At 44.2% G+C, this 22,950-nt stretch overlaps 1 protein-coding gene across 6 annotated transcripts in view; it reads left to right on the top strand.

Moving 5' to 3' along the window:
• The first annotated feature begins 2,989 nt into the window (after positions 1–2,989).
• The window catches only part of LOC147640452 (NADH dehydrogenase [ubiquinone] 1 beta subcomplex subunit 9-like), a 59,122-nt gene continuing 39,161 nt past the window's right edge, over positions 2,990–22,950 (top strand). For 2 of the 6 annotated variants that reach the window (XM_086780790.1, XM_086780748.1), the window contains exons 1-4: positions 3,112–3,122; positions 3,225–3,383; positions 5,565–5,606; positions 5,764–5,808. In XM_086780790.1, the coding sequence (XP_086636916.1) occupies positions 3,255–3,383; positions 5,565–5,606; positions 5,764–5,808 (216 nt within the window). In that variant the 5' untranslated portion in view covers positions 3,112–3,122; positions 3,225–3,254. Of the gene's footprint in view, positions 3,123–3,224; positions 3,384–5,564; positions 5,607–5,726; positions 5,809–22,950 lie in introns of all 6 variants that reach the window. The other 4 variants (XM_086780782.1, XM_086780766.1, XM_086780757.1 and 1 more) reach the window with 3 other exon arrangements.

Below are 22,950 nucleotides of genomic sequence, written 5' to 3'. Positions count from 1 at the left end.
CTATTTTTGTATTGTAATATACAAGACCCTTTGTTTGACAAATAACATTATTGGGGTCCCTATAATATAGGGACCCTCAAAAGTTAAAAACCTCCAACTTTCATGAATAAATCCTAAAAATAATATATTCTAAAATTTGTTCCAATGTTGCTTATTGTGTGTTTACACAATAAGTAAACATCACTTACTGTGTGTTCACTTATTTTCTATCTTGTGTTTACACCACAAGATAAGCAATCCCAACATTACTTATTGTTTGTTTCCAAGATTACTTATTGTGTGTTTACACCATAAGATATATGAGGCAATCCCACACTTTTGTTGTTTACTCATTTATTTTGTGTGTTTACAACACCACAAGATAATCCCACACTTTTCACACACTTGTAAATCAAGCACTTTTGTTGTTTACTCATCTATCTTGTGTGTTTACACCACAAGATAATCCCACACTTTTCACACACTTGTAAATCCAACATACACCTATCCCACACTCGTCATTTCATCCCATGGTACAACACTTTTGTTTTACAGTTAATAGTGGGGTCCCTATAATATTGGGAACCTCAAAATTTAGGAACCTCCATATGTCATTTCATGAGTAAATCCTAAAAGCAAGGTATTCTAAATTTTTTGAATGTAATAAATTAAGTATGTTCCAGCATTACTTATAGGGTATGAAATTTTTTGGTGAGATTTTGTGGCGGCGAACTTCTAAGAGAAAATGTTGATGAGCTTTTGCGGTGACAACGAACTTCCAAGAGAAAACGTTGAGTTTTTCTACTTAGCCTTTTTTTTCCACCAAGCGTGATATTTGGAAGCTCACAATTTTTAAGCTTTAATACTTATTCACATCATATATTATGATAAACTCACCAAAAATATAATTGAATAATAATATAAAAACTAAAACACAAGGACGTTTCAAAGTTGCCTTTTTGTATAATTAAATTTTTTCTAACCTCATAACTAGAAAAAAAAGAGTAGGTTTGAACTTTTATAAGTTTGATATGCTAGATAGCCTAAACATAACCATATTTGGATTATTTTTTAAAAAGCTATCTAATTTTAGATTTAATTTAAAAGACTACACTATTTATCTTCTTTTTTTAGCATGTGAGGCAGATAGGCCTATAATCCTAGTATAATCTTATTTTTGACAAAAATAAAAGTACAAAATTTTACACTTTTAACATGATAAATAAACCCATTGGACCTGCTCTAATCGATTTGACTATAAACATGAATTTTTCTAATGAGTATTGGGCAAGTTATGTGCATTTTAAGTTTCGGGCCAAGGGTCCTTCTCTGACCACATGTCTGTTGAAGAATGAGCCGATGACTTATAGACAATGGCCCGGTTAAGGGGAGATCCCCCAGAGCCGTAGTGAAATCAAGTATTGCTAGGCAACTATCACTGCTTATATCCGAGCCTAGGTAATCTATCCATGACCAAGATGAAGCTTGGGTGAAGTTGCCAACACCCGCAAACTTAAAATGCACATAATTTGCTCAAAACTCATCAAAATATGGTAGCTCAATGGCATGCTTGTCTCATAAAAAAACGCACTAGTGAAAAGAGATTGGTTGAATTAGAAAATCTAGATGAGATAAGAATATGAGCTATCCACATGAAATGATAGTTAAGAAGCTGAGAAGAAAACAATGGTTTGTGATAATAATATTAAGGAGACAAAGATATCAAGAAAGACATTTTAGTCTTAATGTATAGAATTCAAAGTACAAAGCACAAATTAAAGTACAAGATCTAGGATCTTTCAGAGTCACTTTGTTGACACCTCAAGGTTTATGAAAAAAAAACAAACCTTGGATGGTGTAGAAATACAAGGGCATTTCAATGACAAAAAAGTATTACGAACCTCTGATGAGCGACATGCTTAATTAGACACACCATAAGAAATTGGCTAAATAGCAAGGCTAAAAAGATTAGATCGGCTCAGAAGTGAAGGCTTGATTAGCTGAGCTTAGAGCAAATAGTGGTTGTAACCAAGCTAACATTCTTATGGCTATTTTAATAGAGATTGATAACGATGATGAAGCCATTGAACCAGCAACTAGATTATGGGTAGGATTGCCTGATGTAATGCACTGTTGTGCTTTGATTGACATGGGTGCTAGTCACATTATTCTTGCATTAATATGGTAATTTTAATATTGAACTTAATGGAAACATGCCCAATGAGTCTATCTAACATATTAAAACTGTAAAATTCTGCACTTTTGAAGGATATAGAATATTTTTTAAAAATTTACTTCGTAATGTCCTTGCATGTAAGTTGATATACCATTTCTACTTTGAGTTTTTAGGACACTATTAACATACATATATGATGAATATAAGTCAAATGGTGAGCTTCCAAACAAATTTCTTAGGGGGAATAGAAGCATCATTTTGCCTTGGAACCTTACCTCAAAAGCTGATAAAAAATCCTTGTTGTCTGAACTTATTCGAAGAATAATGTGCGGGATATTGAACTCTTGGACTCCCCTTGCAAAGAGTTGTTAAATTTTATGGCCTTTTATGTGTTTTCAACCAATGAGATCTCCCGTTGGCTTTCATCTTCATTTTTACAGTTAGGGAGTGCCGAGAAAAGTGGTGCCAAAGTGTAGCATTAGCAAAATGGATAGACTAGAGATCCTCCATCGCCTTAAGGTTTTGGGGTGCGGATGGCTAGATTAATTTGTAGAAACCTCCAAGTTAAGGGCGCGATTGGCGTGAACACAACTGGGATGGGTGACCTCCTCGGATCAGAGCCATAGGTTGAAGTGTAACCTCTGAGCCACTAAAGAGTAGCCAACTTGAGTCTTTGAGCCAAAAAAACATGGTCAAGTTCAACCTCTAAGCTAAGAAAAAGTGGACAAGTTGGCACCAAGGGAGGAGGGTGTTGAGAAAAGTGGTGCCAAAGCGTAGTACTAGGAGATTTCTACAAAATAGATAGACTAGAGAAGTATGGATGACCAGACCAATTTGGGAGGTTTAATGCGCATTGGTGTGAACACAACTGAGATGGGTGGTGACCTCTTCCCAATTTCCAAAAGGGGGTTCTCACTTCAAATTGCATCCATTAACTTCTAGTTTCTCTTTCCATCAGAAGACAGGTACGCAACACTTCCCACCTTCATCTTTTCGAGATTTACTGTGGTGGGACGCATCTCTTCTCAGTGGATAGCAATCTGTTAATGTGAAATGGAGTTGTTGTTTGCAGAATTTGGAAACCCTGCTTGCAGAAAACATGAGCGCCTCTGCTGTCGCCCTCGCTGCATACCGAGCTCAGCAGCGGCAGCGTGTGCGATTGCTGTATAGACGTGCGCTGAAGCATACACGCGACCGAGCAGTCATCCGTGACCTCTTCTACATTGAGGTTCGTATACGTAAAGTCTTGCAAATTCCTTGCCAAGAGAAAATGACAATTCAGAGAGCATAGAGCATAATAACTTACATTGAACGCGTGGTATCAAAGCAATGCAGCGCGTGGAGCTGGGCAATTTCTCGTGGAAATGATTATTGCCATGCAACACACACACACACACACACACACACACATGTACATGCCATATGCGTCTGCATACACATACATACATAAATTCCTTACCAACAAGAGGATAAAAAAATACACTGTGCATGCATACACACATATGCAAAGACAGACACATGCATATTCATGCGCCCATCGACTCACATCCACCCTCGCAACCTCACGCTTGCACAGACATGCTGGGTTGTTGAGGTATTAGAGCTATTTTTTTTTTTGTCCAAAATTAAGCTGAGTTATCTGGATAAATGTGTAGTATCATAGCAGGCCTCTCTAGCTCCTCATCCTCTGATTCCAACACAAAGTTGCCCCCTTTCCATAACTACACAATCCCAAGAATGCAAACCTTCCTCTGGCCCTTGCTGAGCCCACATCCTGGATGCTTTAGCTTGATCTGAGGACTCATCCTGTCTTGCACCGCATCCTCCTCATCCTTTATGACCTTAACGGACATTTGGCCAGCCCCCAAGGCTGCTAGCAAGTTTAAGGCTACCCTCTCTTCCTCTTTCACTGCTACATCCTGATTAGTCTGCTTCCCCTCATCTCGTCTTGCGTCTTGCACTTCCACAACTTCCTCTTCCTTATTCACAAAGCTTTGAGCATCGGATCTCTTCATGATATGCCTTTGCTTGATCTTGTCTTCATACCTCTTATGACTTATTGCTTGAACCATTCCTCACCCTCGGGCATTTGCGGGCATGATAACCAACTTGTAAATTGCAGTAGCAAGCATTTGGGAAGGGATGGAACACTATGGTTGTCTAAAAGTCCCATATTTTCCCATGTCGACATCAACAAACCTAGGATTCAATCTGTCCACATGCCAAATCACACATGCTTTAGTATTCCGTCCGGCATCCTCAATCGAGTTGGTCAGAGCGAACAAGACCCTCACAAGCGCAGAGGCAATCACATGCAGATGAGATCTCATATACAGGGGCAAACCCTGAAAAAGACACCTTCACTGGGAAACTATTACACAACTTTGTATCAGGGTCAAATTGAGGGCACCATGGCAAAGCATAGGATCATCGTCCCACTACGCAAGGGTGCCATTAGCAGGTGATGTTCTTCTCTATCTGTTACACCTAAATGCTAATCCTTATTATACAAAGCTCCTATTTACAAACCTACAAAGCTTGATTGGTCAGCTTTTTTAGATGAGGAAAAGCACTTATGCACAAACATTTTCTCTCACATGCCTCTGCTGCTACCCTTTGCAGGAATACCGCAATACTCCTAGGGCCTATGTGGGCCTCAGCACATAGGCCCTAGGAGGAGTATGTGAACTGCTGAGCTATGTCGACTACAAGTTCGAAAGATGTCCAGTGCATCCTGAGGGGATCTGTGATGAATTGACGTAAGCTGAGGAAGTGGGCGTTGTGGATGTTGACGCCTTTCAAGTGCCATTGTGAGGTGTCTTGCAAAGGGAGTCGTATATTGGGGGAGGTAGATGCGGGGAGGGAGAGTACTCAGAAGGCATGGTCTTACTGTGAGAATCACCTGGAAATGGGAACACCCCTGGCTGTTTTTGGTGTGGTGGGTTTTGAGGCGTAGTAACTGCAGTGCCACCAAAGATTGTGGACAAGGTGTCAATTGAATCGTCTATTTTCTCTTTGGGAGCTGAGTCCAGCTGGTCCCACAAGAAGGAATTGTCACAAGCAAGGATTTTTTGGCACAGAGGGCTTAAACATGGTTGCACTACACAAGAGTGAGCATGTAAGAATGAAGGAAATGCTCACAATGGATAGTTGATTTCTCTGCTCTTATTTCCCTTGGCAAGTGCGAGGGCTGAGCTCGCTAATATAGACATGTCTTTATAACTCATCAAGGGCAAAAGTAGGTAAGAGCTAGCATGTAGTGAGCACCACACATGGTGGTGTTGAGATGCCTAAGCTTTGTGATTGTTGTTTTGAAGCACTCACTGACTTGTTTAGCTGAAGTAACCACACAAGCTTTTGTTAGGTAAATATTTAACTTTGTACAACTACTTTTTTGTAATGTCCGCAGGCAGACAAGAGAAGAGCAGAGTTTGAGGTTAACAAAAATGAGGTGCGATCATTATCTGTATTGATTGGCTATAATCATGTGATTCTTCTTGTAGAAGCAATTTGTAGCTTGGATGCAGAAGAGTGGTGCATATTTCAATTCTACTTCTTCCTTCTCAAGCAGACTGATATTGATACAATTGACCGACTGATTTTAAAAGGGGAAGAACGCCTTGCAAAACAGCAGCACCCTGATCCCTATATCAGTAAGCATCGAAAACACACTGACAAAGCTTTATTTTGTTAAAGCATGTATGTAAGGGTACTAATCAGGTGCAAGTGTTATCAAAGATGATTAGTGCAGTGGAAGACTTATCATAAACACCAGCACACACTAATAACCTCCAATTAATATGTATCACCAACAAATAGAAATGTGTATGTTCTGATGCAAAATTAGTCCCATAATGTGACTAATCCCTGAGCAACGCAGGTTGTTGTTGGAAAGTTAGCTTCTCCAAAAACGTTGGTTGCTGTTGGCTGTCTTCTACTTCCAATAGCACACGGTGCACACCGCAGAAGTTACCAGCGAACCAGAACTCCTCAGGACCAGTGAACCAAAACTCCTCAGACGAGCACCGGCGTGACAAGAGTGGCGAACCAGAGCCCCCCAGACGAGGAGCGTGATAGTAGACAGATGGCGAGGGCAGGGTTCTAATACCACTGTTGGCCTAGGAGGAGAGCTGCAGCTTCACATAAGTACACAGTACACAAATCACAAAGATGGTAATGGATGGAGATGCAAATATGTGGATTGCATTGGAATGTGTGTGGAGCTGAGAAGTCAACCCACATATAATATCAAAGTACAACAATAATAAAAAGGTGTTCTTTCACACCATGTGTGCTAGGGGGAAAAATCCAAATGGAAAAAGTGCTCCTCGTTATGCCCTGTTCATATGCGGCACTACAACCATGTAACATATGCCAATAAGGATAGAATACTATGAAAAGCATGGGGGTAATTTAAAGGTCAGCCTGCCTTATTCATGTTTGATGACTGTTCTACTGACTTCATCTCCACCCAAATGGGTGTCGCCTTGGGGATTGTAGTGGGAGACATGGGGCTTGAAATACATGTATGTTCGGCCTGTGTTGAGAAGGATGTGAAGGTCACTCCTCTCATTGGAAAGTTGTGAATTCACATCTAGGGTTACCTCGACCATGAGAACTCCTTTATTGCACCTCCAATGGATGTGATTTATTGCTTGGCAAACCATGGCATGCTCGCCTTGAACTCCACAAGAACTACAAGACAAACAAAATCTCATTAAGTACAAAGGCCGAGAGCATCTTATACTATATAGATGTAGGGGAATTGGGTGATACTATTCTTGTTGTATCTCATGTACAAGTCAATAAAGCAATGGAAAAGAGTGTTTCTTCGTACTTGGTTTTTGTACGTGATGATGTGGAACACAACAATGTGCATGTAGATTCTCTTACTCATGATAGGCTGATTTTTGTAAGTGAGTATAGGGGTTGTTAGAGATTGTTTTGCTGATGCATTGCCTAGTGAAATGTCCCCTTACGGTGAGAGGATCACTGTATTGATTTGGTGCTAGATAGTGAAGTAAGCCAGCTTATTGTGCAAGTGCTTGCCAACAAGAGGAGATTATGAAGCAGGTTTGTGAACTCTTAGAGAAGGGTTTAGTGCGACTAAGTTCTTCGCTATTTTGTTTTGCTTCTGCCGAAGAAGGATGGTACATTTTGTAGGCATATGCTCACTTATAGTAGTGCTACGTGTGAACAGGGCTTAACCAAGGGCACTTTTTCCCATATGGTTTTCCCCCTTGGATATCAAGTGTGAAAGGACACTTTATCCATATAATTTTTGTACTTGTATATTATATGGATGTGACTCACATGGAAGAGTTGACTTGCGTTTGTGATCAACCACACACTTTGTCTTGCTCTCTCTCTCTCTCTCTGTCTCTCTCTCTCTCTCTCTCTCTCTCTCTCTTTGTGTGAGCTTCTTGTTTTTGTAGCTAATCCTAATCTGCAAGAAATCCTAATCTGTGTGTGAATGTGAGTCCCAACAAGTGGTGGATGGGGACAAATCGCCGGAACGTGTAGTCGCGGACGAAGGCAAAGCGCCGACAGCAAGCTCTAATACCCCTGCGTGCTGTGCGCTGCCTGCCCCGCGAGTCTCCACCCACTTTCTGCCTCCACAAGCTCTGCCCGGCTAATCGGCGGTCTCCACGTGTACATACTTGTTATCCAGCCCGCCTTCTGTGTACCGGCTTGCTATTTCACCCCTTCTATGCAGGTAAAAATTTTGTTGGCCAGCTCACTCATGTGCTATATAAGGAGTTCCCCATTATTCACTCCATCATCCACTTCCCTTGCACATAGTTCAACACTCAGTTGCTAGTTGCTGGCCATTGCCATTGTAAAGCTTTATTGTTGTTATAAAAGGTGATCTTGTCCAACTCTCTCATTCTCCTTTGCACTCTCTCATATGTTTACTGTTTATGCTTTCGCCTGTGCTATCTCCTTCATGGTATCACTCGCTTAGGTCCAGGCGGCTCCAAGCTTTGCAAATCTGCCCGCTGTCACATCTTTGCCTTGCGTTTTTTGCCCTATCTCCTCCTGGCTGAAGATCAGCCCCAAACAGTGTCTGCGTTTTCACACATTACTGCATTTTCTGGTCCAGCCAGCCCTTCTTGCTGCCGGCCAGTTTGTTGGCTGCGTTTTCTCCTACAGAGGCAAGCCGGCCTGGTTTTTTCGCTGCGTTTTCTTCTACAAAGGCAAGCGTTGGAGTTTTGGCTGCAAATTCTGCTCTGGCATCAGATTTGGTGAGTTCTCTTGCATGTGGAGTTGCCAAACAAGTGGTTGTACATTTCCTTCTTCCTCCATGAGTCCCATGCCCTTCCGGTAGGAGGTTCCCAGTGGTTTCTTTTACTGTTTTGCTCGTCCCACCTCTTGCTCTCTACAGTTTGAGAGGGGGCTGATTGTTCTTGGTGCCTCACTTCGTTGGAAAGCACTTGAGAGAAGTGTTTGAGATCTGAGATTTGTTCTTTGTTGCAGTGGATATGGCTCCCCCCTGTACGAACAAGGATGACAAGTTGAAAGGACCCAACTACGCTCATTGGAAGCTTCAGATGCGGGTCTGGTTCTTCCACAAGGGTTTGTGGGACATTGTTCAGGGCATTGAAAGGAAGCCCGAGCGTCCTCAAAACTCTAGGTGGTGGACTCAAGATGAGGAGGATGAATTTGCTGTGGAATTACAAGACTGGGAGAATCAGGACTCGAAGGCGCATTCTGTGCTTGTGCGGACCATCACCGAGGAGGTCTCACCGGCAGTGCAAACCCTCACCAGTGCTCATCAGGTATGGTCAAAATTGGAGGATCTCTTTGCTTGAGATTCATCGATGAGGGCAGTTACCTTGCAGGGGCAGCTCTTCGGCTTGTTATTTCGTGAAGGCAATTCCATGCAGTCTTTTCTCATGAAGGCCAAGGTTATCCATGACCAGTTATTGGCTATGGGTGTTGGGTTGCTCTTATCCTCACCAAGCTTCCTCTGGACTATGATGTTATTTCTCGATCTTTGTAGTGCTAGGTCACATCCACTCAGCTGGATTTTGATGATCTTAGTTCCCTACTTTTGGAGGAGGAGTCCGTTCTCATCTCACAGGGTAAGTTGAAGGTGTCAATCAACAGTTCTGACCAAGCCTCCTTTCAAAAGAAAGGTCGGAGTCGCTGTTTCTTTTGCGGGAAAAGAGGACATCTATCCAAGGATTGTTTGTCCAAGAAGAAGGTCAAGACCAAGGGTAAGGCTTCATCTCAGAGAAAAGGCAAAGACACGACACAGGATAGTGATACAGATTCTAGTACCACTTCTAGGGCTCCTAGGGCACTTGCGGCTCAGGAGACCCCAGATGGTGTGTTTCTCTAATACACATGCAATTTTCCCCCATGTGCTTCTAGCCAGAAGAGGCTTGTGGGCGGGAGAGGGGGCTGATTATAGCTCCACTTACTGGTGCATGGGGACCATGATTCGGAGTTCCAAGCATTAGACATCTGGCAGGACATGGTTATCTTTGGTACAGTAGAGATTATGAACTGGATCTGTTCCAAGTTCATTGTTCGAGGCTTTTTGGGACGTGATGTGTTCCGTCCACTATTGGGGATTATGGACGCGGTATGTCCAGCAGCTCATTATCTATTCTTGGAGTTCACTGCACACTTGCGTAGGAATTCGTGGCCAAGCAAAGTTCCTTGCTGTTCGTGGTGGCATCTTGTTTCGAGGAAACAGGTTGGTGGATGCTCTCTCCAAGGTGATTCCAGTATTCGAGGTGCTGGAGGGTCCATGGTTGCATCTTCATCGACTTATCTTCTTCCGACTCTTGCACACTATGAGCTACAGAGGGGGTGTTAGAATTGTGCATCTCAGTGTTCTGGGGCTTTTATCATTTATCTGGCATTTTCTTGTATTTCTCCTATTTATTTGTCTTGTGAGCAGTCGGCCAGCTCACTCATGCACTATATAAGGAGTTCCCCATTATTCACTCCATCATCCACTTCCCTTGCACATAGTTCAACACTCAGTTGTTGTTGGCCATTGCCATTGTAAAGCTTTACTGCTGTTATAAACGGTGATCTTGTCCAACTCTCTCATTCTTCTTTGCACTCTCTCATATGTTTACTGTTTATGCTTCTGCCTGTGCTATCTCCTTCAAGAATAACTACGGCATGATCTGAAAATGTAGTGCCTGCCAAAATACCAACCATATCTTCACGGCTGCAAGCCCACTCATCAACATAAAACTTGTCCAGTTGAGAAAGGTTGGGGCCAGTGTTCCGCCTATTCGATTGAGAAAAGCTAAGACTCCTAGGGATGCGCCCAAACTCTGGAAGATGCCAAGGGTCCTGTGCCCTAAGAATCAGTATCATCTCCTCCCATGGAGAATACTCCACCCCTGAGACAATGGCCGTGCCACCTCCAAGTCTGTCTTCTGTTGCCTCTATCACGTTGAAGTCACTGCCCATGCACCAAAAATCAGCCTGGGGAAGGGCCTGTTGGACAGTGCTCCAAAAGAAAGCTCTACCTGCAGCCGCATTCGGGGGCATAAATGTTGAGGAAGCCAACGCTATCCTCTCCGATAGAATGGTAATCCACTGAGCACGTCGTGGAACTATGACTCTTGATCTTGTCAGAGACAGTAGAAGCTGCTCACTGAGAGAGAGAGACACTCCTTCCCGTGCCCCTGAAGGACTGAAGGATGGAGACCAAAAAGTATGACTCCTGCCTAGTAAAATCTTCCCACAGCGGCAGGTACGCCCCCCTAAGCCCTGAATGTTCCACGAGACAATCCTCATATCAATCTCTATGTGAGGCGGAACTACTGGAACTGCCCTCCACTCGAAGAGTCTTGGGCGCGAGCTTAGATGGGGAACAATCACAATCTGTCTTGGTGTGGAGTCGTGCCAAGTGGGCATGGATGTTGCCCTCCATGTATTACGACTCTGTCCAAGTGTGAGAGTATGCATACTCCGTGCTCCATCGATCACAATGGAGGTATCTGTAAGATGGGGGGAGAGGTACTGCGAGAGAGGTATGCATGAACACAAAAAGTAGCACCTCCAGGCTGGAGGTCACCATCTCCCCTCCCTGTTCTCTGTGGGGGCTGATCCACCAAGCTCCATCCTGGCCAAAGGCCATAGATGAGTAAGAACGTCGTTGTTCCGGAGATCTTGTAGATGAATCATAGAAGATCTTGCAGATGATGCGATAGCTCAATTGCCTAATCCTGTATGGTAGCGGCCACTGACTGTGGATCCCACTTTGTCTCGGGGGCTGCGCTCAAGGGGAAAGAGAGGATCATTGCACCATTCTCTAGCGTAGAGGGTTTGGAGTGGTGGAAGACCACACATGCCCGAATAGGGGCTATGGTCTCCTCGAACCTGTCTGTCCGTTCTGTCAGAAGACACTGGAAGAAACTATGATCCACACGCTGCTCCAAGATCATGGGGGGCCCGCCTGAAGACTCAGGTGGGAAAGCCCTCATTGTTGGTGAGGCTGCAATGGTCATCTCCACCGGCTCTGAGAAACGATGAATCAGGCGGTAAACGGTACTCGTCGGCTGTCTCCTCTCCGGGTCAGGGGCTGCAAGGGGCCGACGGGAATGCTCTGGAGATGCGGAGGGGGGGGGGGTCGTAGGCACGGAGAAAGAGAAAGGGGCAAATGGAGCAACTGTGGGAAGAGTCGGAGGCGAGGGTGGGGAAAGGGGGGGGGAGGCGGTGAGGGGGAGTGGGAAGGTAGAGAGGTTGCAGAGGGATGCTGGTGAGAGGTATCCATCGAAGAGGAAGGCTGCTAGGGAAGGCTCGACGAAGCGAGGGTGGGGTCAACTTGCCCCACTGGGCACTGAATGCCAGAGGAGAAGTCGCGACGAGGAATCGGCCGCCACCTTTGGGGCGGGGGGGTGGGACCCTCTCGGTGACTGGAGGGCTTGCCGTCTACGGGCGGGTGCTGTGATAAGTGCTCGAAACGGTTCTCTGATAGAACCAAATCCTCTTGCATGTTGCCAGTGTGGTGCACACAGCGGCGACGCTCAACTTTGAGTTGGCCACGTGCAGGGTGGCTATCGACAATCTTGCATACTAGAGTGGAGGCCTCTAGGGATGCGACAGTTGTAGCGAGAAGTTGCAGGTCCGCTTCGAAAAACGAAAGGCGGGTAATGGCGGCCTCGGTCGGGGGAGACGGAGCGGTTGCCATGAAGTCCTCCTGGGGGCGAAGACCAGAAGAGGCCGAAACTTGCTGAGACAATGAAGAAATACCCACAACTTGAGGGCGTTGCCGGAGGAACAAGGACAGGCTAGAGATGGCGAAGAAGAGAGGAAAGGGGGGCGCATAAAGGAAAAGAAAAGAAAAAGAAAAAAAAAAAGAAAAAGAAAAGAAAGAAAAAAAGAAAAGAAAAGAAGAAGAAGAAGAAGAAGGAAAGAAAGAAAGAAAGAAAGAAAAGAAAGAGAAAAAAAAAGGAAAAGAAAAGAAAAAGAACAAAAGAAAAGAAAAGAAAAAAGGAAAAGGAAAAGAAAAAGAAAAAGAAAAAGAAAAGGAAAAGAAAAAAAAGAAAAAGAAAAGAAAAGGAAAAAAGGAAAAGAAAAAAAGAAAAAAAGAAAAGAAAAAAGAAAAAGAAAAAGAAAAAAGGTGGCGAAGGGCAAGGGTGCTGGCTAAGGGAGAAGGGGGGGGGGGGGGTGCGCGCGCACATGGAGAGGGGGGAGGGAAGGGCTCGCGGAGAGGGGCAAATAAACAGGCGAAACGGAGGAGAGGCTACCGGGAAGGAAGGGGGAGACAAGGGAGGCACCCGCCCAGCCGGGGGGGGGGGGGTGAGGGGGGGTCTCTGGCGGAAAAGAAAACAGAAGGGTGCAGAGAAGGGGGGGGGGTGTCGTTGAGAGGGGGGGTGGGGCAGGCGCAGCTGGGAAGAAGGAAGGGGGGGGTAAGTGCAACAGGCGAAGAAGGAAAGGGGAGGGGGGGGGGGGAGGAGAGGCACAGGCAAAACCACAAGAGGGGGGGAGAGAGCAGGTCGTGCTACGACTTTTTTTTATACTTCGTTGAGTGCTCCACTGTGGAGGGGAGATTATGCGAGTGCGAGTGCAAGTGCAATCAGCAGTTGAACTTGCCCAAATTGATCCTGGAATGCCTTAGATTGATCAGGATTCCTTGGGTGATGCATTCGCAGAGGAAGATGTAGATACTAGAAAGTCAAAAGCTGTTCCTAGATGGTTGGTTGAGACTTTGCGTGATACCAAACAGTCTACATTTATGCCAAGTCGTACACGTGCTGCTTCTTGCCATGCATCTTCACATTGTGGAAACAGCTCTTGTTGCCACCGCTTGTAATGAGGAACCTATTTCTCATGTTGATGCACTGGAGGATGACAATTGGGTGGCAGGCATGTGTTCGGAGTTGGACTCCATTGACAAAAATGGTAGTACTTGGGAGTTATGTGACTCGCCTCCTGGCAAGCGTGCTATTGGCAAAAAATGGGTTTTCAAGCTAAAGCATAAGCCTAATGGTTCAGTTGATCGCCATAAGGCTCGCTTGGTCGCCAAAGGGTATGCCCAACATGAGGGCATTGACTATGAGGAGACCTTTGCTCCCACTTCATGCATGACTACCATGTGTACTATTATTGCATTGGCTGCACACCGACAATGGCATGTACATCAGTTGGATGTCAAAAGTGCCTTCTTGAATGGTGATTTGCAAGAGGAAGTTTATGTATCTCAGCCTCCTGGCTTTGTTCAAAAAGGTGCAAAAAGAAAAGTATGCCATTTACATAAAGCACTATATGGTCTTAAACAAGCTCCTCGTGCCTGGTACCACAAGATCCATGCATACTTGACTACCAAAGGGTTTCATAATAGTTCAGCTGAGAGTACACTTTATGTTCGCCACGTTGGGAACAATGTTCTCATCCTCATTCTTTATGTGGATGACGTGCTCGTCTCACTGCCCCTGAAGAGGGTTATATTTCAGCTTTTAAAGCTGATTTGCAGCATGCATTTGATGTCACAGACATGGGGCATTTACATTACTATTTGGGCATACAATCTATACCTTTTGAGGGGGGTATCATGTTATCTTAGTGTAGATACGTTGAGCAGCTCCTTGAGCGTTTTCACATGACAGATTGTAAACCTGTTTCTACTCCTATGGAACCAGGTCTAAAACTGTCCCTTGAGCATGCTGGTGAGCCTTTTGATGTTGCCGCCTATCAACACGTTTTGGGATGCCTTATCTATTTATGCTCTACTCGTTTGGACATACAATATGTTGTTTCTCAGTTGAGCAAATTCATGCATTGTTCGAGCACTATGCATTGGCAAGCGTGTAAGCATGTCTTTCGCCATCTTAAAGGCACTGTAAACTTTGCCTTGTTCTATGGCAGTTCTTCTACATTATGCTTGCTTGCATTCACAGACAGTGATTGGGTAGGTTGCTATGACACGCGAGTGTCAACCAGTGGTAATTGTTTTCTTCTTGGTGATTCATGCATCTCATGGCTCAGTAAGAAGCAGCTTACAGTGGCCACTTCTAGCTGTAAAGCTGAATACAGGGCAGCCTTTACAGCTACTGTGGAACGTGTTTGGCTATGATGCCTATTAGCCGATCTTGGTGTTGGATAGCAGTCTCCTACCACCATTTATACTGACAGTTAGAGTGCTTTGGCAGTTGCACGAAACCTAGTTTTTCATGCCGGCACAAAGCATATTGAGGTTCACTATCATTATGTCAGGGAAAGGCTCCATGCAGGAGAGATTGACTTGGCTTATGTGCCTACACATGCCAATATAGCATATGGGTTTACAAAGCCTCTTTCGAGGGAAAAGTTTGAAGCTTTTCGCAAAGCTTTGAGCTTATAGCCTCTACCAGGGTAGTCTGCTACACCCTGTCTCCGGTCACACCATTCACTTGAGGGGGGTTTGCTGGTCATGTCTGTCCGGCCACTCCCGGCTAGTTCAGAGCTTACTCATGGGCACTTTTTCCGTGTGGTTGGACACATGTTTTTTCCTTCTGTGAACACACTTATGTGTGTTGGGCACCTTGCCCTAGGCTTTTATGTACTCATTGTACTTTGTACATTATTATTATTAGTGAGTACCTTTTCCAGCTATACGTTTTCTCTCTCTCGAGTTCACTGCACGCTTGAGCCTTTGGTCGTGTTTGTGTGTAGGTATATAGAAAGCTCAAGAAACGAGGAGTATGTGAAGCATAGAAGGTAAAGAGCAAAGGTGCATGCCTACTACTTTGTCCAGAGGATTAAAAGACATGAGCACGCTTTCATTGCCTTTTCAATAAGGGTTTGGCATGGGGTAATAGAATATAATGACACAAAATGCACAGACCTTGTTACATCCTAAGGCCCTAGCACGATTAACAAGTCCTTCAGGCTAGGCTAACAAAGGATTGGGGGTTTAGCATCTAAACAGGGAGGCTGAGAGTATTTTAGAGGCATGGGCTATTATGAATCCTCGTTTATAGGAGGCCTATATAAGTGACTTTTTGAGTCAGTTTGAGAGAGAGCTCCTCTGTCCTAGACTCCAGGCCCGTGAGACTACTACGTGCGTACACCGGAGGGGTGTGTTCCGGTGGTATAGGACGCTAGGGCTTTGTATGTGGAGCCATGTCTTTGATGCTTCTAACCTCCATGCTCAAGGGTGAGCTTGATTGGATTCTATGGTTCGGCAGTGAGCTAGATGCCAATGTCTATATGTTTCCTTTGAAACTCCAAGTGTCTGATGTACATGGGCCTTGCATTTGTATCAGAGCCATACCTACTAGTATTACAAAGCATGAGGAACTCCGAAAGGAGGTGAGGAGAAAGATCTTTTGATTCAAGCCAAGAGACTTGCTTTTAAGTCTTCCAAAGTCTAACGCGGTATGGTACATTGAGGACAGAGGAGCCTTGCATGAAAGGAGAAGATGGCATGGTTGGGTGTGCATGGAGCAGAGTTCTACTGCTGCATATCCTTGAAAAAGCAAGTGTTTTTGCTATGTATTTATGGAGTTTTCATGGTGCTTTTCAGGCCAAAAGATGTGCGAAAGGCTATCTTGTGTAGAGATCGAGGGATCACTCTCACTTGATGATAAACCACTCTTGAGATCAATGTGACTAAAACATGACGAACCATCCAATTTGTCTAAGATATCATCAATCCTCAAATAGGAAACCGATATATATATACCTTCATAAGGTCAGAAAAATCTGAACTTACGAATTGAGAGATTTGAGAAAAATAATAATACTAATAACAATAGTGAAGAAGGACAAAGACAAAAACAAAGCATTTGAAAGATAAAAAATAAATAAACTAACAAACCTAGCTACTAAGGAGAGAAAATCAAAAGATAATATCAAACGAAGACTTTTGATTAAGACTAACAAAAAAATAAATAAATAATAAATAAAAAACCCAAAACCAAAACCAAAACGAAAAAAAAAATATAATAATAATAAATAAACCAAACAAAACAAAACAAAAAACAAACAAACCAAAAAAAATAAAAAACAAAAACAAAAAACAAAAAACAAAAAACAAGAAACGAAAACAAGAAACAAGAAACAAGAAAACAAGAAAATAAAACAAAACAATTACATGAATGAAAGAAACTTCTTTAAAAAAATAAATAAATAATTCACACACACACACACACACACACACACACACACACACACACACACATAAAAGTATATACACAAAAGAAACGGATTCTTGAAGGTTATCTTATTAAGTGCCCTATAATCCACACATGTGAAATGTGTTGGGACTCACACACTCATACACAAATTAGGGTTAGCTGTAGAAACAAGAAGCTGAGAGAGAGAGAGAGAGAGAGAGAGAGAGAGAGAGAGACAGTGTGTGGTTGATCATCACAAATGCAAGTCAACTCTTGCATGTGAGTCACATCCATATAATATCCAAGTACAAAAGTTATACGGATAGAGTGTCCTTTCATACTTGATATTGAAGGGGAAAAACCACATGGGAAAAAGTGCCCTTGGTTAAGCCATGTTCACACGTAGCACTACTATAAGTGAGCATATGTCTACAAATCCCCTTGTAGTGTAAGTGTGAACTTGTACAAGGTAGCAGATCACTCTCTGTATGAGAGTAAGCCCAAAGCTTTGTGGAAAGCTTCAAACTTCTCTCCAGGTAAAGCCTTTGTGAATAGATCTACAACATTATCCTGTGTAGGGCAATAAGATAAACTGATCTCCCCTACATGCAACCTCTCTATCTGACAGTGATAATGAACCTCAATGTGCTTGGTACGTGCATGAAATACGGGATTCCGTGTCACATCCATAGCACTCCGGCTATCAGTGAGAATGGTGGTGGGTGTTTGCTAACAATCACGAAGATTAGCCAATAATCTCCTCAACCATACACAATCTACTGTAGTTGGAACTGACCTTCGGTGAAAACCAAAGTGCGGTTGACTAACTGTCGCAATAATACAGCTGCAAATCAGCAAAGAAAACAGTCAAAAGGGAACTAGGGTGCTTCTACAAGAAAACAACGAAACCTGTTGGCCCCAAAGCTTGGCGCCTCTTTCGGTATTTCTTTATTCGCATTCCATGAAGAGTTCAACTGAGTACAACATGGCCAAACATGGCTGAAAGTAATAGCATGCCCAATATGTTCATACCTCTGATCCTCTCAGCACAGAAGTCCCGCACAGTCTTGTGCTAATTATAATACACAAACCTGCATCCCTTTATGCCAAGAAAATACATTCAAGAGATCCCGAAAAATGTAGCCAAGTTTCCCTTACTCACAGCCAAAAACACAGCCATACATCAGCCCACAAACTTGTCCAAAAACATGCCAGAATTGCTCTTGTTCCTGCCCTCTTGGGCTGCAAATCCCTCCTCTCACAAGAGACCAAGAGAAACACTCCCGAACAGCCCACGAGCTCGAAGAAAGAGAAGCTATGAGCTCTTCAGATTGCTTGAAACCGGCCTCTGGTAGAATCCAAAGTGCGGTAGACTAGCAGTCACCCTTCCACTTGTAGTCTAGATATAAAAACAAATTTAATTGGAGCTAGAGTGCCCCAAATCTGAAATGAAACCGACACCTGTTGGCCCCAAAGCTTGGCGCCCCTTTCGGTATTTCTTTATTCAAATTCAAAATGATGTAAAGCTGAGTACAACAAAACCAGCCAGAGGATAAAACCTGTATGTCCAATCTGGCGAGGATTCACACACAGATCTGTGTCCCACAAAAGCAACACTCTGTGTTTCCCTCTGATCAGCCAAGACCATTCAGAAGGGAAGCCTTGAGCACACATCTGGCATATCCCAAATACATGGTTCCACAACTCAGCACAAACATACATCCACTGTCCAATCTCTATTTCCACCCTTTCAATCTGCCATACCCCTCCTCTCACAAGGGGCCAGATAGCACAATTCTGCAGTAAACATAAGCCAATGGAAAGAAAGATAGATGGACAAGTTCAGAGCTTACCAAAATAAGCTCTGATACAGCACTGCCTGCAACTGTATGTACAGTCTCTACGCCTGCAGCTGCTGTCACCTGTACCTGCTGGAAAGTACAGTCCTTGACACTATGCACCTGTCCGTACAGGTCTACAACACTTGACTGAATTTGTCCATACAGAACTGTACGGACTGTGCTGCGCACGCCTGAGTCTGCCTGTTTGCCTGTTGTACTCGACTGTACCAGATGGTACAGTTCTGTACCTGCAACCAGTCGCCTATGTCAGCAGTCGTACAGCCGCCTGTACCTGCTGTCCGTACGCCTGTACCTGCAGCACAACCTCTACCTGCTCTCAGCCTCTGTCAGCGTCGCCTGTACCAGCAGAGCCGTACTCTGTACGGGCAGCCACGTGGACTGTACCTGCAGCTGTACGGCCTGTCCTGTTCTGTATAGAAAATCCAGTACGCAGCCCAACACAACAGCAAAACAGTCCAGTCGACTCTCTTCTCCACACTTGCAACTTGCACGTAGGTTGCATGCCTCCCAAAAAGCAAGAGAGAGAGAGAGATGAGAGAGGCGTGTAGCTCCAAAATTGGAGTGGCCTCTCTCCAAAATTGTCCTAGGGCCCCAACTTTAATAAACATTAAAGTTCCCTAGGGGCCACTAAGGCCTAGGGGCAACCCATTAATAAAACATTAAAACATTAATGTTCTTGTTCCCCCCTTCACACCTGGAGATGTCCACACATCATTATCTCTGTCCGGGCACCCCAAATGTGAATCATTTAATTTTTTTGCTCAGCAACCACCATGCCCACACTTGTGCTGTTCCATTTTCACAGGGTCATGACATTGCTTGCCCGCGAAGGGGAGCCTCCATAACTTTCATCGCTATCCTCCACAAGCTTGCAAAGGAAGGGAGAGAGAGAAAGCAGTAGTCGGCTGTCCCTGCTCAGCAGTAGTTTGCCGCCTTTCACCTCCTTCTCCTACTGTCCACTGCCTTCCACGAGAGAGAGAGAGAGAGAGATTAAGTGTCTACTAAAGACCCAATGGGCCTATGAGACCAAAGTGATACAATGATGTCCATGGCATATCACATCATGGAATGGAAAATAAAACAGAAAGAAAACATAAATATAGCTATCTCACTGGGGTGATACAGAACTGTCCATGGAAACTCGTCATGGAATACTAAGAACATAAAAACATGGGAGCAACATCAGCTCCGAGTAGATGGAGAGAGAGAGAGAGAGAGAGAGAGAGAGAGAGAGAGAGAGAGAGAGAGAGAGAATCAATCCTACGCCTCCTGTCCTGCAGCCGCCTGTAGTCCTGGCTACCGGCCTGTTGCACAGAGGGAGTGCGCCTGCGCGTGTGCTGCTGCCTGAGAGAGAGAGAGAACGTGCTATCCAGCTGGACCCTGCGCTCCTTGCTCTACCCTCCATTTTCCTGCAACCCAGCCGCCAACCTTCTAAAGAGAAAAAAAACACGCATGTGTGCAGCTGCAGCCGACTCCTCCCAAAAAGAGCTATCTCACTGGGGTGATACAAAACTGTCCATGGAAACTCGTCGTGGAATACTAAAACATGGGAGCAACATCAGCTCCGAGTAGATGGAGAGAGAGTAGATGGGGCAACTAGCGCAATAATACGGCTGCAAATCGGCAAAGAAAACAGTCAAAAGGGAGCTAGAGTGCTCCTACGAGAAAACAACGATACCTATTGTCCCAAAGCTTGGCGCCCTTTTCGGTATTTCTTTATTCGCATTCCACGAAGAGTTCAACTGAGTACAACATGGCCAAACATGGCTGAAAGTAATAGCATGCCCGGTATGTTCATACCTCTGATCCTCTGAACATAGAAGTCCCGCACAGTCTTGTGCTAATTCTAATACACAAACTTGTATCCCTTTATGCCAAGAAAATGCATTCAAGAGATCCAGAACAATGTGGCCAAGTTGCCCTTACTCGCAGCCAAAAACATAGCCATACCTCAGCCCACGAACTTGTCCCAAAACATGCCAGAATTGCTTCTGTTCCTGCCCTCTTGGGCTGCAAATTCCACCTCTCACAAGAGACCAAGAGAAACACTCCCGAACAGCCCATGAGCCGGAAGAAAGAGAAGCTATGAGCTCTTCAGATTGCTTGCCCGCGAAGGGGAGCCTCCATAACTTTCATCGCTATCCTCCACAAGCTTGCAAAGGGAGGGGGAGAGAGAAAGTAGTAGCTGGCTGTCCCTGCTCAGCAGCAGTTTGCCGCCTTCCACCTCGTTCTCCTGCTGTCCACTACCTTCCACGAGAGAGAGAGAGAGAGAGAGAGAGAGAGAGAGAGAGAGAGAGAGAGAAGCCTGTGGATGAACCTGCTATACAGCTGGACCTTGCGCTCCCTGCTCTACCCTCCGTTTTCCTACAGGCTAGCCGCTAGCCTTCTAAAGACAAAAAAAACACACACGCGTGCAGTTGCAGCCGACTCTCCCAAAAAGAGAGTCCCCGCCAATAATAGTGTAACCCCTCCAAGGCCCACGATTTCCAAAAAAAAGGTGATTAGGTTTTTAAACCTTTGTCCCCATGGGTTATGAAAAGGGACCTTATTAATTCCTAGGGTCACCTTTGACCCCAAGTTAACATTTAACCAATGTCCTGCACGCTGACCACCATGCCCAATGTTCGGATACGCTGTACAAATACACAAGGTCGTAACAGTAGCTGTGAAGATTGCCCTGGTTGCTTTTTGCACAACGAAGATATGCATGGATTGCGAAGGAAAAAACAATTTCCACTGGTGGATTGCCTAGAATCATAATCACCAACCCAATCTGAATCACTGTATGCATAAAGTTGCAAGCTGCCCCCTCGGGATAGAGTAAACCAAGATCTAGGGTACCCTGAAGATAATGGAAAATGCGTTTGACTGCTTGACAATGCTTTGTGCATGAGCTGTGCATGAATTTGCTCAACAGAGACACCCCAAAAGATATGTTAGGCCTCGTGTTACACACATAAATGAGGCATCCCCCGGCTGTAAATGCCGGCCTCAAAAGGCTCACCAATATCATGCATAGTAAGCCGTACACCTGGTTCTACTGGAGTCTGGAGTAGAAATTGGCTTACATTCTTCCATGTGAAACCTTTTTAGCAAACTTTTTATGAACTTAGTGACAATGCCATCATCTCTATGCATAAACTGTATGCCCGGCTAGTAGTGTAAAGGCCCCAAATTTGACATATCAAATTCAGCTTTCAAACCAGCCTTGAAATCTGAAATTTGTTCTTTGCTAGTCCTTGTTATGAGCATGTCATCTACATACAAGATGCCAATGAGAATATCGACACCAATTTTCTTCACTTACAATGTGCTTTCAGCTGGACTATTCACATAACCTTGGTTGGTTAGATGAGCATATACCAAGCTCTTGGAGCTTGCTTTAATCCATACAATGCTTTTTGTAACCTGCATACTTTATGTTCCTCGCCATGAACTACAAAACCAATGGGCTGATTTACATATACTTCCTCCTGTAAATCCCCATTTAAGGATGCACTTTTAATGTCCAACTAAAGCACTTTCCATCCTTTATGTGCAGCCAATGCAATCACTCATCGGATTGTATCATCCTCGAAGTAGGAGCAAAAGTCTCCTCATAATCTGTTCCCTTTTTCTGAGAATAGCCTTTAGCCATAAGTCAACGATACCATCAGACTTCCTTTTGACTTTGTACACGCACTTTGTTGGAACTAGCCCTTGTTCTACCTGTCATCAGTGGAGCTATAAGTTTGCTATCTTGCAAAGTTTTCAGCAACCATCTTGGCACCGACTTGGCACTGTCTATGGCTATTTTCTCTTCCCTAACAAGATCTTCAACTTCTGCCATAGAAGGAGGCTGAATTGCTGGTTGTTCCACGTGTTCTACATGGGGATTTTCTTGTGTATGGGCTAGCTGATCTGAATCCCCCCTAATTGCAATGGGTAATAGCCCATCAAACAGTCCTATATGCTTGTATTGTGACTTTTATACAAGCTAGTTATACAAAAATGCATTTTATTTCTTTATCATCTAGCTTTGTTCTGAGTTGTTCTGCCACATGTGAATATGCCAAACACCCAAATGTACACACATAATCCACTTTTGGCTTTCGGCTATACCAAGCCTCAAATGGTGTTATGGTCTTCAAAGCTTTCGTTGGACACCTGTTCAACACATGAGTTGCACACATTATAGCTTCCATCCAAAAATTGTGAGGCAACTTCTGTGCTTTCACCATGCATCTTGCCATCTCCATGAGAGATCTGTTTTTCCTCTCACCTACACCATTCTGTTGTGGTGGATAAGGCATAATACATTGGTGCTTGATGCCCTTTTGAAGCATATAATCTTTGAATGCATTTGACATGTATTCTCCAC

The sequence above is a fragment of the Cibotium barometz genome, chromosome 3, assembly GCF_041138505.1.
Source record: "Cibotium barometz isolate CiBa-2024 chromosome 3, ASM4113850v1, whole genome shotgun sequence".
Taxonomy (NCBI): Eukaryota; Viridiplantae; Streptophyta; class Polypodiopsida; order Cyatheales; family Cibotiaceae; genus Cibotium; species Cibotium barometz.
Note: the sequence above shows the minus strand (reverse complement) of the source record. Positions and strands in the feature narration are given on the sequence as shown.